The 17,943-nt window shown below is 32.5% G+C and overlaps 1 protein-coding gene across 1 annotated transcript in view; it reads left to right on the top strand.

Moving 5' to 3' along the window:
- The window catches only part of LOC139492064 (protocadherin Fat 3-like), a 45,115-nt gene extending 33,389 nt beyond the window's left edge, over window positions 1-11,726 (top strand). Inside the window, exons 14-24 of the mRNA XM_071280226.1 lie at window positions 535-706; window positions 1,503-1,639; window positions 2,186-2,354; window positions 2,610-2,768; window positions 2,987-3,127; window positions 3,391-3,513; window positions 4,626-4,808; window positions 5,461-5,648; window positions 6,667-7,033; window positions 8,434-8,794; window positions 10,206-11,726. Of these exons, the coding sequence (XP_071136327.1) occupies window positions 535-706; window positions 1,503-1,639; window positions 2,186-2,354; window positions 2,610-2,768; window positions 2,987-3,127; window positions 3,391-3,513; window positions 4,626-4,808; window positions 5,461-5,648; window positions 6,667-7,033; window positions 8,434-8,794; window positions 10,206-10,257 (2,052 nt within the window). The 3' untranslated portion in view covers window positions 10,258-11,726. The remainder of the gene's footprint in view (window positions 1-534; window positions 707-1,502; window positions 1,640-2,185; window positions 2,355-2,609; window positions 2,769-2,986; window positions 3,128-3,390; window positions 3,514-4,625; window positions 4,809-5,460; window positions 5,649-6,666; window positions 7,034-8,433; window positions 8,795-10,205) is intronic.
- Window positions 11,727-17,943: the final 6,217 nt, after the last annotated feature.

Below are 17,943 nucleotides of genomic sequence, written 5' to 3'. Positions count from 1 at the left end.
GGATATGGATTATATGTCAGAGGCAGCAAATCAAATGTCTTACAACCACCAACAAATGGCAACAACAAATACAGTCTTTTTCATATTGTCGGCAACAAAAAGAAAATATCTACACAGTGTTTCTTCCACTAAAATTCCTAAAAAGTAGGACAATGAAAAAAACCCACGTTGAACACACATTTGTTATTAAGAATAATTAACTAAAAACGTCTGCTTTGTTTCAAATAAATTCCATTTATCATTACTATACAAGCATTTGCTTTATATGTAGAAAATTGTTCATGACTATTAGAATCAAAACTGGAAATAGAAAGTATATGGCAAGTATTTAAAACAAAGCATAAATTATATAGAGTTAATTTTAATTGAAATTGTTTATGCTAATTAAATAAATTTCTGTTTACAATTTATTCTTTATGTGTCATTTTTTATGAATGGGGATCATTAAAAGTTATGGTACAAGTATTTTAAAGTTATCCCGACCTACAACGATTTGTTTTCAATTCGAGAAAAAAATACATTTATCTTTTGTAGCCACCAGAAATAAACAGTTTACCAAATACAGAAAGCATATCGGAGGACGTCAGTACCAGGACTTTGATACATAACCTGAACGTAACAGACGTTAACGCTGCCGATATCATCACTTGCACATTAAATTCAAACAACGCTTTATTTGAATTAAGTAAATTACCACCTGCCTTAGGTTTGTAGTAACAATATTATCAGTTTTTTTTATCTGGTGTCAATATTTAAAAGTAGCAGCATTATGTGAAATACCGTGATACAAGTTTAGGCCTCACAGTCATAAAACTTTCGAGCATGATTTTTGTACTCAGACTCGAAAATCAACCAATCAAATTGCTGGGTTTCATGTTTCGAGCATGATGTTTGTGCTCAGAGCACTAAGCAAAGTTTTATGCCTTCAAGGCTAGAAGGGCAAACATCGAGTCGAGTTTAAAATAAATTACATATGTTCTAAGCCAATGAAGGGGCTATACTGGTTAACTTGGAATATGTTTAATCATTTAATTTCAAAGAGTTGTATACGTTTAGTTGAATAAGTTTAATGTAACAAATTACAATGTTTATCTTCTATCATACAAAAGACAATTGAAACAAGTGATGCAAAATGGTAAGTATTTAGTATGGAAGAGCTCTTTCTTAATCGATTGGATGAAAAACACAGATACTAAAGTAAATACATTTATTCGTTTGAAATGATTTAAGTCAATTAATCTAATGTTTGTATAAAATTTTGGTTTTTGAAATAATTTGACATTGAGCATTCCAGAAGTGACCATACGAGGGCGCTGTAAAACTGGTAAAATTTACATTACAAAAAATCTACTGTTGAAGCTCGTACTTTTACCTATAATTGTTAACTTTTTTATAGATTGTAACTTGGATAGAGAGTTATATAAATGCCACTCATACCACGCCTTCTTATTGATGATGACACACTATAAAATATATATACCTTTAAGTGTTATATTTTACAGATGAGTACGGAGTATTTCTAAAGGGAGGAACATCTCTAAATTATGACTCAACACCGTCTTATTCACTTGACATAGAATGTGCTGATCATCGTAGAAATGTCACTGACGTACTGACAGTCAATATCATTCAAAATGAGGTAAATAAAGGCAAAAGTAGTATACTGATGTTCATATTTCTTAGACTTTGTTATATTTGTTAGATATTGTTATTGTATGCAATAAAAGAGGGACGAAAGATACCAGAGGGGCAGTCAATCTCATAAATCGAAAATAAACTGACAACGCCATGGCTAAAAATAAAAAAGACAAACAGACACACAATAGTACACATGACACAACAAATAAAACTAAAAAATAAGCAACGAACCCCACCAAAAACTAGGGGTGATCCCAGGTGCTCCGGAAGCGTAAGCAGATCCTGATCCACATGTGAATGCATATTAAATAAAGATGCATATTAATTAAAGATTTATAGTATCGATGACCAGCTTTCCTCGATCACTAAAAGCATGTATATGTGTTGTATTTTCATAGTATTGATCTAATTGGTAACAATATTAAATTTTCCCTGAATTGTTTACAATGTATAATATCTTAACTTTATACTATAGAAACTGTTTCATTGGTTCATTTAGAATAAAATAATTTCGTTTAGTTATATTTCGTATTGTTGTTTTTTTCAGCCTCCAACCATTGTTAACTTACTAATGAGCTCTGAGATTCTAGAAAGCATCACTGCAGAAAGTTTATTGTATACCGTATCTGTTACAGACCCGACCAATGACACAGTAACATGCACTTTGACAACAGCCACTACTATGTTTTATTTGCAAATTGGATCAAATCAGTATGGTAGCTATCCGAATAATAATTCACTCTTTGAACTTTAAATTGTAACATCTGTCCTTGTCATTTCACTTTTACGTCATTTGACTTGTCAAAATGTTTCGTTTGGGCTAACGTGATGAAGGTTTATATCATTATCATTTTTCATGCGCTTAAAATCTGTATCAACACACGTTTATTATTTATTCTGTAAAATACAGTTTCACTCAATCTTACATAAAACTACTAAACAATTAAAAATAATTACCTTTTTCAATACAGAAACCGAGATATATGTTCGAGGGAATCAAGGATTCGTATTTGACACCCAAAGGCAGTATACATTGGAAATCGTGTGTGCTGATCAACAAAGAAATGATTCATCTGAGTTTTACATATACATCCTGCGTAACATGCCACCATATTTTACTAATATCCAAGGTAAATATCATTGATTAGAAAAATATGTTAATGTTTATTATAATTTATATGTTATGTAGCATAGTGTTCAAGATAGAATTAATGTTCGCGTTATTTACTGGTCAGTTTCAAATTTGCAAAATATTCTTTCTTAGTCGTTGTTTCTCAGAAGTTCGAGATCAACAATTTTAAAATTGGTGATACTTTTAAAAATTGTTGAATTAATTATATATCTACAGATAAAAGTACCGTATCAGCAAAAACCACGACAATTGGTCAGGTTATATTTACTGTACAAAGTATAGATCCTGAAAATGACAACTTACAATATACCATGACTACTAGTATTTTGACCGCACCTTTTCTGATAAACCAAAATAGTAAGTATATTTACAATTTGTTTTATAGATTTTTACACATTGTAATGAAACATTTTTTAAATTATTCTTTTTAGATACAGCTATAATATTTCGCAAACATTTCTTTTATGTCGACTAAAAAGCTAACATTTAACATAAGAAGCAATACAGAAGTACTTATTTCAAGGTTGTTTTTTCAGACTTTAAATGAGAAAGTTTTATGATCTTTTAAGTATAATTGATTAAAACAAATGACATATGTTGTATTTTTTTACTCTTTATAGCTGGTGAAATATCACTTAGTCGTTCCATAGCAGCTGAGTTAGTATCTGGATATGAGCTTTACATCAGTGTATCAGATGGGAGGAATGTGATTGCTAGTCGAACGCTATCAGTACGCATTACAGGTGCGTTATTTAGTGATAGTCGTCTGTTGATGTATATCATATTTGTTTTTCGTTATTTATTTTGGTACAGCAATCAGGTTGTTTGACCGTTTTCTGATGTGAATTGCCTTACATTTGTTATTTTGGGGCGTTTGATAGCTTACTCTGTGGAATGGGCTATTCTCAATGATGATGGTCATACGGTGAACAATAGTTGTAAGCTTCTGTGCCATTTATTGTCAATTACAAAATATTATATTTTTTCGCTATTTTGTGCATTTTCCTTTTGATCTTTTCTTGTGATAATTTTCCATATCATGCTACTCGCTTGAGATGGAAAATTATCGCTAGAAACTAAGAAGCCACGTGGCGTTGCTAATGAAATTGACAACCTCGTCATAGGTAAAATAGTGATAAACAGATTATCATTGGTCATCTCAACTCGATTGCTTTTCTCACTTTCGCCATAACAGGCTCAAGCGAGAAAATCAATCTCGTTGAGATAACCAACGATAATCTATAACTATCTATAATTACTTAAACGGCATATACTACTTTTATCTATAATTACTAAAACAGCATATACTGATAGAAATTTTGCACTGTAGAGTAATCAATGGGCCATTCCAGTTAATATCTGCTAAAGGGGGTTGGATGGTCCTTTCTGAGGGGTGTAAAATTTATACATCTTGGGGGTGAAAATTTTTGTTTTTTTCATCTGACACGTACACTTATACGCAAAAACTTCTGAGGGTCTTGCAGCAGTAAATAATTTAAAATAATTACATCTTAGGAGTTACAAAAATGCCTATGTCAGATCTTAAGGGTGCTTTTTAATGTAGACAGTTACGTATCATGCATTATCTGGTATTGTATTTAAAATTCTGATGGGTACAATCCTTGCAGTAAAAAATTCTGATAGGTCATTTTTTCCAATGATAGCCCATCCACCCAATATGAACAGAAACTCTACATCTGATAGGTCTTAATTTTTAGATCTGATAGGTAGTTTTTCATGATGTTTTTTTCTGATACCTATAAACTAAATTCTCCCCATCCATCCCCACCTGTCAGAAATTAACTGGAATGGCCCAATATCATATTGATGCATCAAATTTAATGCCTTTTTCCAGAAATCAACAGTCCTCCAGAATTTCTAACTCCTTCTCACACTGTTACCATATTGGAAGGAATAAATATTGGTTCAACAATATTTCAACCAGTGCTTACAGATGCTGATGTGTCAGATGTTCATACATTTTCTGTGTCATACTCGCCACCAGAGGGTGCTGTTTATTTCCAAGTTGACTCGTCATGTATGTTTTTATCTACTTAACAATATTTAAAGTGAAAATGAATTATATATATTCAAATAGTAAGATCTTTTTAAATCTGTAGTTCCGCAAATGTGCAAATCACAAATTACCCCCTTTTTGTAGCATTTACTGAAAATGATAGTAATACTAGTATATGTTTTTACAAATTTTTTCTATCGCAATAATCATAATCATGTACTATAATATACTAGTAGATGATCTCTTTACAGAATTTATCTTTGTCGTATACACAATGTTCAATATCTTATAATACCAAATATATTTACCCATGAATAAAGAAGTAAATTATCGCATCATTCAGTTATTGTACACTAGTAAGTCACCGTTTGATTTAACCTAGCTCTTATTGACTATGAATATTTCTTCGAAAATATTTGATGGGTTTATTTCTAAAAATATACAAAAATATAATAATTGACATATAAGACAAAGAAAATTATATTACCAACCTCTCTAATAGCAATAATGTTTTGAACAATCATATTCAGACAATGCTTTGAAAATACACTGTACATTGTAGAAATTATTGTGTATTCAATATAGTTAATAAAGAATAGTATTGAAATCGTGAACTCCGAAGTCACCGTTATACAACACTATTTTCCATTTGATTTAAAATGCTCTTTTTCAGCTGGTATAATATCATCGCTGGCTAACATTGATTATGAGATTATTCCATTCAAAACATTCCTGTTGATGATTTCTGGTTCAGATTCTCTGATGGAAGATTCTACAAATATAACTCTGAACATACAGAATGTGAATGAACCTCCAACATTTACAAAGAAAAATTATCAATTCACAGACACAGAGAATACTGTAAGATCCAAAGTGTTTTTACTGATTTTAATTTAAACATAAGCTCATTGAACTCTGCACATCATTTGCGTTGTTTCTTATTCTTTCTTTTTTTTTAAGCTCAATATGCCCGAACGTCCAGTGTGAGCTTTTGTCATCACAAGGTTCTGTTGTCGTCATTTCAGTTTTACGAATATCATCTACCTCTGAAACCATTGGGCCAAATTTGACTCAACTTAGTCACAACCCATAATGGGTTATCTACTTAAAAAAACATGTTCAATGACCAACATGGCTGAAAAAAGAACAAAGAGGTCAAATAAAGTTTATGTCTGTTATTTTCAAAACCGCTGTAGATAAATAAAAAACTGTAGGCGACCTCTATACTATATCTCGAGTATTGGCTTTAAACGACAAATTTTACCATTTTTTTCAGTTTCGACTTTTATCTCGACAATATATATAGTTAGACAGAATTTATTATGGCAAAAAACACAAGAAGACAAAATCTGCAAATAAGTCTGCATAATAGACGATTTTTCCTAATTTGCCTTTTATCTGGAAAACTATGTTAGATAAATAGAAACTTTCGATAGCACAACTGATCAGCAAGATGAAATCTACAAATAAGTCTGAATTACCGAAATCGTTTGTCGACTCATTATTGAAGTTATTGCCCTTTAATGACAATGTTTTTATAATTGAATTCTTGCCTATTATCATGATTATCTGGAAAACTATAACAGATAAATAGAACTAAAAAATTAAAAAAAATATCAGCAGGATAAGATGCTTCCATACGTCAATATGACTGAAATTTTCAGTTAACTATTGATAGAGTTGTTCCTCCATTAATAATGATTTTCTGCAAAATAGACACCCTGACTTTCTGATTTGAATTTTCCTCGGAGTTCAGTATTTTTGTGATTTTACTTTTTATCATTAGTTGATGAACAAAATTCTAAAACCTTTTGGATACTCTTTTTAAAATAAACTTGTACTCACAAGCAATTAATTCCATTCTTTTTGTTTTTTTAAGGCAGGAACTGTTTTACAAAATCCATATTACCAGTACGCAGATGAAGATGGTGATACTTTAACATTTTCTTTTAACTGTGGCGTCGACACAGGTAGATTGAACATGGATTCCACCACAGGACTCTTATCTTACGCAATTAATTATGATTTAGATGAAATTGGCACTGCATCCCAAATTAACTGTGATGTTTACATTAGTGATACTGAGTACACAGATACTGCTTACGTGAATATAACTGTGCTTAATGACAATGATAACTCACCAAAATTTGAACACCCTGAATACACATTTTTTGTACCAATTACCACAGGAGTTGGATCTGTTGTTGGTATGACACAAGCAACAGACATTGACATTGGAAGTAATGGTTAGTACATAAGATAACTTTGTATTTAAAGTCAACAGTAGTATACCGCTGTTTGAAATTCATAATTCGAATTGAGAGAAAACCAATCCGGGTTACAAACTGAAACAGAAACACTGAAGTGCAACAAAAAACCAAACGACAATGCAACACACACAGTTTTGTTAAATATAAACATTTAAAATATATAGTGTAGCTTCATGTTACCTATACCAGCTCGTTACCTATACCAGCTCCTATACATTTAAAGAATTCTAAAGAAAAATCTTAAACGTTTTGCCTGAAGACGGAATAAATTCATAATGAACGATCGTAGTAAATGCAGTAAACACATTAAAAGCTTATTAGTTGTTGTTGCAGTTGGCATTTGTGTTTGTATAGACCAATAGAAGTAGGCTCCTTATATTGAAGACTTGATCAATTTGATAGGCCACTAGTCTAAATGCCACATGTTCAGATAGTCTGTAAGATGAATTCGCTACACAGTGTATTTAAATTCAAAGGCCACATATATATCGTATTAGGTCACAAGCACACTTTAAATAGCGAGTATCAGGTTGTCTACATATTGATATCGTAAAATATCAGCTGATAGTCACAATATAAACATTTTTGACGTGTAAGCGAACGAGCTAATAAGTCTTCATATCGTGTCGATCAGCTGATATTTCACAATTTCAATGTGCAGACAACCGAAAAACGATTTATCGGGTTGTGTTTGCGTATTTTACATTCTAGAAACGTCTTGACAAGTAAGGGTCACACTTAACGTCGGTTCATATGTTATGGCTTCGTTGACCCAATTCAGGGGTCAGCGTTGTTTCATATTCATTCAATGATTTTATATTGTTAAAAACATGCACTAAGTTGTGATACCATTTGAAATGATTAGTTTGTTAAAATAACGTTTCGAAGATAGCATTGTGTCTGTGAAAACTCCTTCCTCTGCAAGGTAGAACCTATGTTTTTACCAAAATACTGAACACATAATGTAGATGCCCACGCTGGAATTCTCTTGATTTCCTCCAATTTTCCGACAAAATTTACTGGTCGTACTTTCTAATTTTGGTGTAAATATTCATATATTGTACATAGTAGTTCTAAAAAACATTACATCGGGCGGTGATACCAAGCAATGCAATCAATCAGAAGGATAAATACAAAATCATTTGTTAAATTAAAAAAAATATAGATGAATGCATTGATGATCATACTTGTATTTAACATACCAATACCGATTATGAACAATTAACACAGTATTTTTCTTTAAAATCCTGTATTCATATGCTTTGCTAGAACAAACCTCACTTTGGGAATGAAGTACGTAAATGTATAGTTTTATAACTACTAAAGTTATGTTAAATGATATGACACATTTAGTACACAACTGAAATATTTTACAGGCGATGTCCATTATCACCTTACACAGGAAGGCGTTAGCAATGCTTTGTTTGAAATTGACGATAACGGTTCAATAAAACTTATCCAAAGTCTAACTAGTTATGCTGAGGGTTCAGTCTTAGATTTAACAGTTTATGCCGTGGACTCTGGTGGAAACCAAGATACAGCTGCAGTTTATATAATGCTTCCTGTTCCATATGAACCTACAGCTTCAACACAAAATGAAATACAGTACATGACATTCTTTTCGTATGCTCCAAATATGGCCTGGTTTGTTCCATTGACGTTTGTCCTGTCAATTACATTGATTGTTGTTATTCACACACTATACACTTCGAAGTGTTCTTGCAAATCATCCAAACAGTAAGTAAATCTATTGAATAATCCAGCAGCCTTTAGAAACTCTAAAGCGATCAAATATGTGGTATGAGTTCCAATGAGACAACTCTCCATCCAAGTCACAACTTGTAAAAGTAAACCATTACAGGTCAAAGTACTTTTTTTAACCACGGAGACTTGGCTCACACCGAACAACAAACTATAAAGGGCCCCGAAATGACTAGTGTAAAACCTTTCAAAGTTAACGTTAAAGTTTAATTTTAGTACCGATGATCATTATATTTGTTATTCTCGTGGGATTTTTTCTGATGCTTGGTCCGTTTCTGTGTGTGTTAGTTACATTGTAGTGTTGTGTCGTTGTTCTCCTCTTATATTTATGCGTTTCCGTCAGTTTTAGTTTGTTACCCCGATTTTGTTTTTTGTCCATGGATTTATGAGTTTGAACAGCGGTATACTACTGTTGCCTTTATATATCACACTAAATACCTAGTATTTAAAGAAAATTAATATCAATTCACAGACTTGGTACTAGCAATTCCCACAGAAAAGCAATACCGATAAAACTGAATTATTAAAGGGCATGCATAAGGTCTTTGCATCGGAACTAAACTCATTTATTCTAAAAACAGTTGTTGGCATGACACGGGTTATGTTCTTCTCATATATGTTATGATGGTATGATACTAAACCCCTAACGGGAAGGATTGTGCCTGATGTTCATATGATGAAATCATAATCTTTCAGTCAGTTGAATTGAAGTCTGGAGCTGGCATGTCAGTTAACTGCTAGTAGTCTGTTGTTATTTATGTATTATTGTCATTTTGTTTATTTTCTTTGGTTACATCTTCTGACATCAGACTCGGATTTCTCTTGAACTGAATTTTAATGTGCGTATTGTTATGCGTTTACTTTACTACATTGGTTAGAGGTATAGGGGGAGGGTTGAGATCTCACAAACATGTTTAACCCCGCCGCATTTTTGCGCCTGTCCCAAGTCAGGAGCCTCTGGCCTTTGTTAGTCTTGTATTATTTTAATTTTAGTTTCTTGTGTACAATTTGGAAATTAGTATGGCGTTCATTATCACTGGACTAGTATATATTTGTTTAGGGGCCAGCTGAAGGACGCCTCCGGGTGCGGGAATTTCTCGCTACATTGAAGACCTGTTGGTGACCCTCTGCTGTTGTTTTTTATTTGGTCGGGTTGTTGTCTCTTTGACACATTCCCCATTTCCATTCTCAATTTTATCATAATTAAGCCTGCTCCGTTCTAAGACATCACACAACAACCTGTTAATGACTTTCATTGCATATAACTGAATTTCACGATGCAACAAAAAAACTAAGAATTTCAAACAAGTTATATATATGTATTCGAGATGAAAAATCTTAATGTTGTATCTTATCTTATATATAATCTTCTTTCATTTATTTTCAGGAATAAAAATAAAAGAAAAAGAAGACCTCGAAGACGACTTGAAAGATATTAGTTTCGTCGGAGCACGTACTTTTTTAAAACGAAATGTTAAATGAAAGATAAAACTATTCACGATCTCATTTAGATAAAAAAAACCTAGATATTAATAGCTCTGCAAGGCTGTTCAAACGAATTCTTTTGATATATGTATTTATTACAATAACCACAACCTTAATATCAATTTTATTAAACCATACGCTGAATGTACCATATAGACATTCAAAACCCGTGCATTGGATATAAACTGACAACGCCATGGTAATTGCTATGAAGGATTGCAGGTATCCCGAAATGGCCAGACAGGTCTTGCTACATTAGTTGCACTCGTCTTGATGCTAATGATATGTGATAAGACTAATTATGTGATGTCACATACGAGGGAAAAGGACGGGATTGTGGTTAAGACATTTGAAATATATCAATGGACACAAGTGTTAAAGATATGCAATGACGGTCACCCAAATAGGAATGGTATAAAGGGAAAAATGTATATGCCGAAGGGCAAATTTTGCAGAGTGTTTGTTGAAAAATACGTCTTCCGAAAAAATGAAAAAATCAAGGATATTGATGATATCTGTTTAAGAAAATCTGATGTTAGACGTAAAATTTCTTAGTTAGGTGACCTTTAAAAACGCACCTTTTGCTATAGAAAATGAAATAAAGCATCCCATAAATACAATTCAATCTATTCCATCACTTAACTTACATATATAAATTGAAATAAGAGTCTGTTGAAAACGAAACTTAAAGAGAAAAGAAATGATTTCAGCTTCCTTATTATGAACTGTCCATTTGTCTGTAGCAATATTTCGGCAGCACCAGTGTAAGGAATATATATCTCCAAGTATTACTGTAGATATTCATGTGTTGAGCAAATGAAAGGACGTCTTGCATTTTGTTATATTTAAAACAATTTAGAATATTGCAATTATAATTTCATGTATATAATTATGTAAATGTTGTTCTGTAGAGTTGCATACATCATGTCGACTATGTTTATTATCTCATGTTATACATGTATATGTGTCTGAGTTTATCTGAATAAAGTAATTTTGCTATGTAAAGTAAACATAATATTACATTGGTTGTTTTTTCTATAAGGATTTTCCTAAAGGAAATTTGTTGGTTACAAGAAAACTATAAAACCAATGGTTCCAAGCTATTAAGTTGAAGTTTATACTGAGTCCACGAGTTGGTTAGAATGACATTTGTCTATAGATATGTTTTGATTGTAATGACCACAAATCCATCCTCTTTTCTCGAAATTGTGCGATGGCCGACGTGGAGCAAGACCTGGTTCGCCTTCTGTTGCACCTGAAATCTGTCTTAAAACTGTGTGAAAGCAGACGTGGAGCAAGACCTGCATGGCCTTCCGTTGCACCTGAATTTCCTCTTGAAATTGTGCGATGGCAGACGTGGAGCAAGATCTGCGTCGCCTTCCGTTGTACCTGAAATCTGTCTCAAAACTGTGTGATCGCAGATGTGGAGCAAAACCTGCTTGGCCTTCAATTACACCTGACATTCCTCTTGAAATTGATTGATAACAGACGTGGAGCAAGGCCTGCTTTGATTGGCCTTCCGTTGCACCTGAAATCTCGTTTGAAATTGTGTGATAGCAGACTTGGAGAAGACCTGCTTGTCCTTCAATAGCACCTGAAATCTCCCCAATATAAATATTTTGTCAAATTTTTGAAAATTAAACGAGCCAAATTAATATTTGTCAAGGTGTTTGGTACCACCTTAAAGGTTCATATCAGATTTGAAGTTGAAGAGCATTTAAATATTTACTTAAAGGGTAGAGGAGTTTGATATGTTTGTACTATTGCAAGTAAAACAACCAACTTTGATTGTATGTACTCTTACAGCTTTTCTTGAATGTTATAGTAACGATGTTTAGAATGCAACTGCTAGGGTAGTTTTTACAGTAACTCTGACTTGTTGATTTACTTAATGTTTATAGCTTAAAAAGATTTCATAGAACACTTTACAAACCCAGTAATATAACGTTGTTTATATGGTTTTAATTGCTTCTTAAAGTCTTTTGCGATTACAATAGGATTTTTTTTCTAAATACGAATAAATATAGAATGAACCGTGAACGGCTTACCCAGAGACATATATACACATAAATGTTTCTGGCTTACCTGAGAGCAACCTCAAAACAAAAGCTAACTAACCAGACAACTAAAGGTCAAAATATGGTCTTCAGATTAGATTACTTTCAAGGCACACGAAATGACAAAAGAAGTATCTTGATACAAGTTGTCTTGGAACACAAGTTCTTGATTTTGACTTGAAGGTGAAATCTAATATTGTGGTGTCATTGTAATCATAATGAATTAAAAAAAATTGCACCATGAAATCATATGTTTGTTACTTGTTTAATCTATTTATTTGTATGCCCCACCTACGATAGTAGAGGGGCATTATGTTTTCTGGTCTGTGCGTCCGTTCGTCCGTTCGTTCGTTCGTCCGTTCGTTCGTTCGTCCGTCCGTCCGTCCGTCTGTCCCGCTTCAGGTTTAAGTTTTTGGTCAAGGTAGTTTTTGATGAAGTTGAAGTCAAATCCACTTCAAACTTAGTATATATGTTCCCTATGATATGATCTTTTTGATTTTAATGCCAAATTAGAGGGTTTACACCAATTTCACGGTCCATTGAACATAGAAAATGATAGTGCGAGTGGGACATTCGTGTACTGGGGACACATTCTTGTTTCTATAGTATTTGATAAGTCATGAAAAGTTCCTGGATATATTAACTCATGCTTCATTCATACTTTATATGAAATTATTTCCAAGATATATACCATTTACGTGTTCTTCAACACAAACTATACAAATGGCTTGGCTTTTATATCACTCAATCGACAATTTTTGTTTGAGAAAAAATTACCCCAATCATCGATTTAATACTCAAATCTATAAATATTCCATTTAACCGTTTGTCGCTTTTATCATTTTCCAGACACATTATTTTATCTTTGGAATGCAATATTAATTTGTTTGACCTGTAGGTTCATCTCATCATTTTTGGCACATTTAAGTGAATTTTATTCGTCATGAAATCAACAGTTCAGTTTGAAATCAATTCTTCAACAGTTAGTATTTTTCAAATCAAAATTTAAAATATTGAGTAGTTAATGACCTGTTGCTTTGGTTTTAGGGTAGTAAGTCCTGTTTGTTGAATTAACTCAATAAAATACATTGTATGAATAATTAATGAGATCAAAATCTAGTTGTAAAGGTCAAATGTAAGTTATATGGTATATTGTAAACACTTTAAAGTACATGCGTCCCATTTGCTTATCTGGTTTCACAAAACACCAATACAGCAACAGTAATGAAGAAAACGTACATACATTTCGAAAATATCAGTCCTGCATTGAAAGAAAGTATACCATTTCTGTCTCATAATTCGTAAGGTACCGGCAACAATGGACTCTCTCCAACATTGTGGAGAAGAAAAGAATTCATGACAAAAATGTCTTTTTTGGTTATCTTGTCAAAATGAAAATTCCGCTTGTTAGTTTAAAAAAAATATTTTTCAGAACGTTCAGCGGTCTCAGGAATAACCTCAACCAACATAAACATCTAGAAAGAAACATAAAAGCCATCGCTTCAAAAGTAAATCGAACCAACTAAAACACTAACGCATTGGCGTGAACTTTTTTTCTTACAATTTAAAAATGGTTTACATATACACTGTATATCTGTATTCAGCTTGAATGTGATTGAATATTGATATTTTTTCAACGAGGCTTGGTATTCTGTAAGGAACTTCTTAATATACACAGGTTGAATTTAACCCCAATCTTTAAAAGGACCCAGTTTGAAGTTTTTGGAATCAATAAAAAAAAATAAAAGTTTACCAATTTGGATATATAACTGGGAATGGAAACGAGGAACTTGTAACAGAGACAACGACCCGACCAAATAGCAGAAAACAGTCCAAGGCCACCAACACCCGGAGGCGTTCTTTATCTGGCTCTTAAACACTTAACGCTGAAAAAAATAATTAAACCAAAATTAAAAAAAAATAAAATCATACAACACTAAAATAGGTCAGAGATTCCTAACTTTGGACAGGCGCAAATATGCGGCGGTGTTAATCAAATTTGTGAGTTCTCAAAACTTCCCCAATACCTGTAGCCATTTAAGAATAAACAAACACACACAGCAATACGCACAGTAAAATAGTTTAAATAGATGCACACCGAATCCGATGTTAGAATAGGTAACAGTTGAAAATTAGGAAAATGACAATGATCAGCATTAATTAACAAAGGACTACTAGCAGTAATCAGCATGCAAGCTCCAGACCTTAATTGAACTCATTGAAAGATTATATCTTCATCATACGACAATCAAGCACAATCCCCTCATTTAGGGGTTTAGCACCTTAAAATTATAAAAACACGAGAAGAATTTAGCCCGTATTATGTCGAGAAGTGCTCTTTGAATTAATGTGTTTACTAGTTTTTTCCTATGCAAAGACCCTAATGAGTGAATCAATATCTATTTCAAAAATGTCATGTTTAATAACCTGACAATAGTATCGTAACTATGTCCCATATTGGTTATATTTTAAGGTGAATGTTAAAGCCATGGCGTTGTCAGTTTGTTTTAGATTTATGAGTTTGACTGTCCCTTTGGTATCTTTCGTCCCTCTTTTAAACATCTTGTTCTTTTTGTAAAAGAAGGAATGTGAAATATGTAAAAATACGGCTAGGTCCACGTTTAATGGTCGCACATTTTCTTTGAATTTTGAAACTGATATAACTTGAAAAACAAACAGTATTATTTATTTACTCACATGAAACAAACCGGGATGTGGTATTCAGTACGTAGGAGAAACTGGACGATATTTATCTAAACGCACTCAAGAACATCTGTATCGTTTTAAAAGACCCAATAAATTCAAAAGTATCATTTACCAACATCTTAAGAAGCACAACCATCCTTTTAAATATTTAGCAGTTCAACCTTTAGAAGTAGTAAATAAGCAGCCTGGTGAATCCCATTCAAAGTTTGTACGATCACGGAAAATAATTGAATTCAATTGGATTAAAAAATTACAGACAGTCTACCCTCTTGGTCTTAATGATAATATCATGAGAATTGGTAATATATCTAGAACCGATTCCGTTAACATTTTGGATATAGTTTCTAAAACTGTTCGTAAAAACCGTTCTCACGGTCGTAGGACAAATCGCAATCAAATAAAATTTCGGACCAAGCATACCAATATTTCGGACCTAATTTCTATTTCAATAAACAACGGCAGACATTATCTGTTAACAAAACTCTGTTCGTTACCGGTTAATAAGTTAAATAAAATTTTGGAGGATTGCAACACAATTTCATAAAACAGTCCTAAGTATGAAATTGTTCAAATTATTATGGCATATTGTTATTCTAAACTATTTCCCAAAATTGATCGCCCTGAAGATCATAAAAAACATTTTATTAAAATAAAGTATGTCAATAAAGGTTTTGATTTTGTAAATATTGCCGGTATATTTAACGACCATTCTGTTAAAGAACAAATTCCTGGATATTTGACAATACTGAGCTACCTCTTATTTGTTATATTTACAAGAAATCTACCCGGAAATTTGTGTTTAATTATAGTCAACTGTGTAAAGATGTTAATATCAGTGAAAATACACCTACTTCATGTAATGTAGTACCTCCGAATATATTTATGGACCCATTTCCCATGTTATAACAGGAGTTCTTAACATCGTTCAAGACCGAGAGTTAAAATTATTGCTCAGTAAAGGATCTAAATATCGTCCACCGTCAATTATTAATTGGAATGAGTGTCGTAATATCATCCACGACTCACTCCATACTTACTGTATGAAATGGATAAAACGGGAAAAAGCTGACAAAAAATCTTTGGACTCTTTTTTTAATTCAGTAATAAAGATAGTTGATATACGTATTCAACATTTTAAAGAACATTTTACTATTAACAATAACCACAAAAAACCTATTTCTCGTATCAAACATAAACTAAAAGAAATAGCCAAGAAATTTGTTTTTGTCCCGGCCGATAAAGCTGCTAATAATATTATTATTGTTTGACGTAAATTTTACATTGAGGTTCTGAAAAAAGAAATCACCAATTCACCAACATTTCAACTGACTCCATTTTCAGAAAACGACATCTGTAACAAACATAAACTTTTAGCTACCGCTTTACAAGCAGAGCCAAATACAATGAAAGTCACAACTATGTACTGGCTTCCGAAGCTACACAAAACACCTTACAAATATAGATTTATTTCGTCTTCAAGCCATTGTTCCACTACTAAATTGTCTATTCTTCTTACCAGCACACTTGGTACAATTAAAAACCTGATAATGAATTGTTCAAATAAGGCCTTCGAAAATAGTGGAATTAATTACTTTTGGAGTGTCACGAACTCGTTGGAAGTACTTGATAAATTGCATGCTTATATTGGTGATTTTAAATTTGTTCAAAGTTTTGATTTTTCTACCCTGTATACCACATTGCCTCACATTCTCATTAAGAAAAAATTCACACACCTAATTAAATGGGCATTTAAAAAGTCAGAATGTAAATATATATGTTCAAACTCTTTTAGGTCATTTTTTAGTAGCAATAAACAGAAAAACTATGTCAATTGGACATGCTTTGATACTATATATGCCCTTGAATTTTTACTAGATAACATTTTTGTTCGCTTTGGGGATTCCGTATATCGTCAGATTATCGGAATTCCAATGGGGACTGGGGACTAACTGTGCACCACTTATTGCGGACCTGTTTTTGTATTGCTATGAGTTACAATTTATGACAAAAATAAGCAAAGACCCATCGAAACAACATCTGATAAACAAATTTAATAATACTTTTAGATATTTGGATGATATTTTGGCTCTCAATAATGACGACTTCAGTATGTATATCAAAGAAATTTATCCTGTTGAACTTACTTTAAATAAAGCTAATACTAACAATGACCACTGCCCTTTCCTCAATCTTGATATTTATATCACTAACGGAAAGCTGAATACTAAAATTTATGATAAAAGAGATGATTTTTCATTTCCTATCGTTAATTATCCATTTTTAGATGGTGACGTTCCCTTGTCACCATCTTACGTAGTTTATATATCTCAACTTGTACGATTCGCTCGTGTATGTAACAATGTTTAAGATTTTAACGAGAGAAATTTATGTATTGCTGAAAAATTATTACACCAGGGTTTTCGATATCACAAACTAGTCAAAACATTTACCAAATTTTATCATCGGTATAAGGACATCATTCGTAAATATAGCTCAACATGCATACTTCTTATACGTTCAGGTATTTCACATCCAATTTTTATGGAAATATTCTTTATAAAGCACAAAGGTGTCAGTATTCACCTCAAAAACTAACCTTTGAATAGACTTACTAAGAAGGGATATAGTTACGATACTGTTGTCAGTCATTAAAGATTGCATATTTTGTCGTTAATACTGATTCACTTATAGGGTCTTTGCATCGGAACTAAACACATTTATTCAAAAACCAGTTGTTGGCATGACACGGGTTATGATCGTCTCATATATTTTATGATGGTATGATACTAAACTCCTAACGGGAAGGATTGTGCCTGATGTTCATATGATGAAATCATAATCTTTCAGTCAGTTTAATTGAAGTCTGGAGCTAGCATG

This window comes from Mytilus edulis, chromosome 1 (assembly GCF_963676685.1).
Source record: "Mytilus edulis chromosome 1, xbMytEdul2.2, whole genome shotgun sequence".
Lineage (NCBI taxonomy): Eukaryota > Metazoa > Mollusca > Bivalvia > Mytilida > Mytilidae > Mytilus > Mytilus edulis.
Note: the sequence above shows the minus strand (reverse complement) of the source record. Positions and strands in the feature narration are given on the sequence as shown.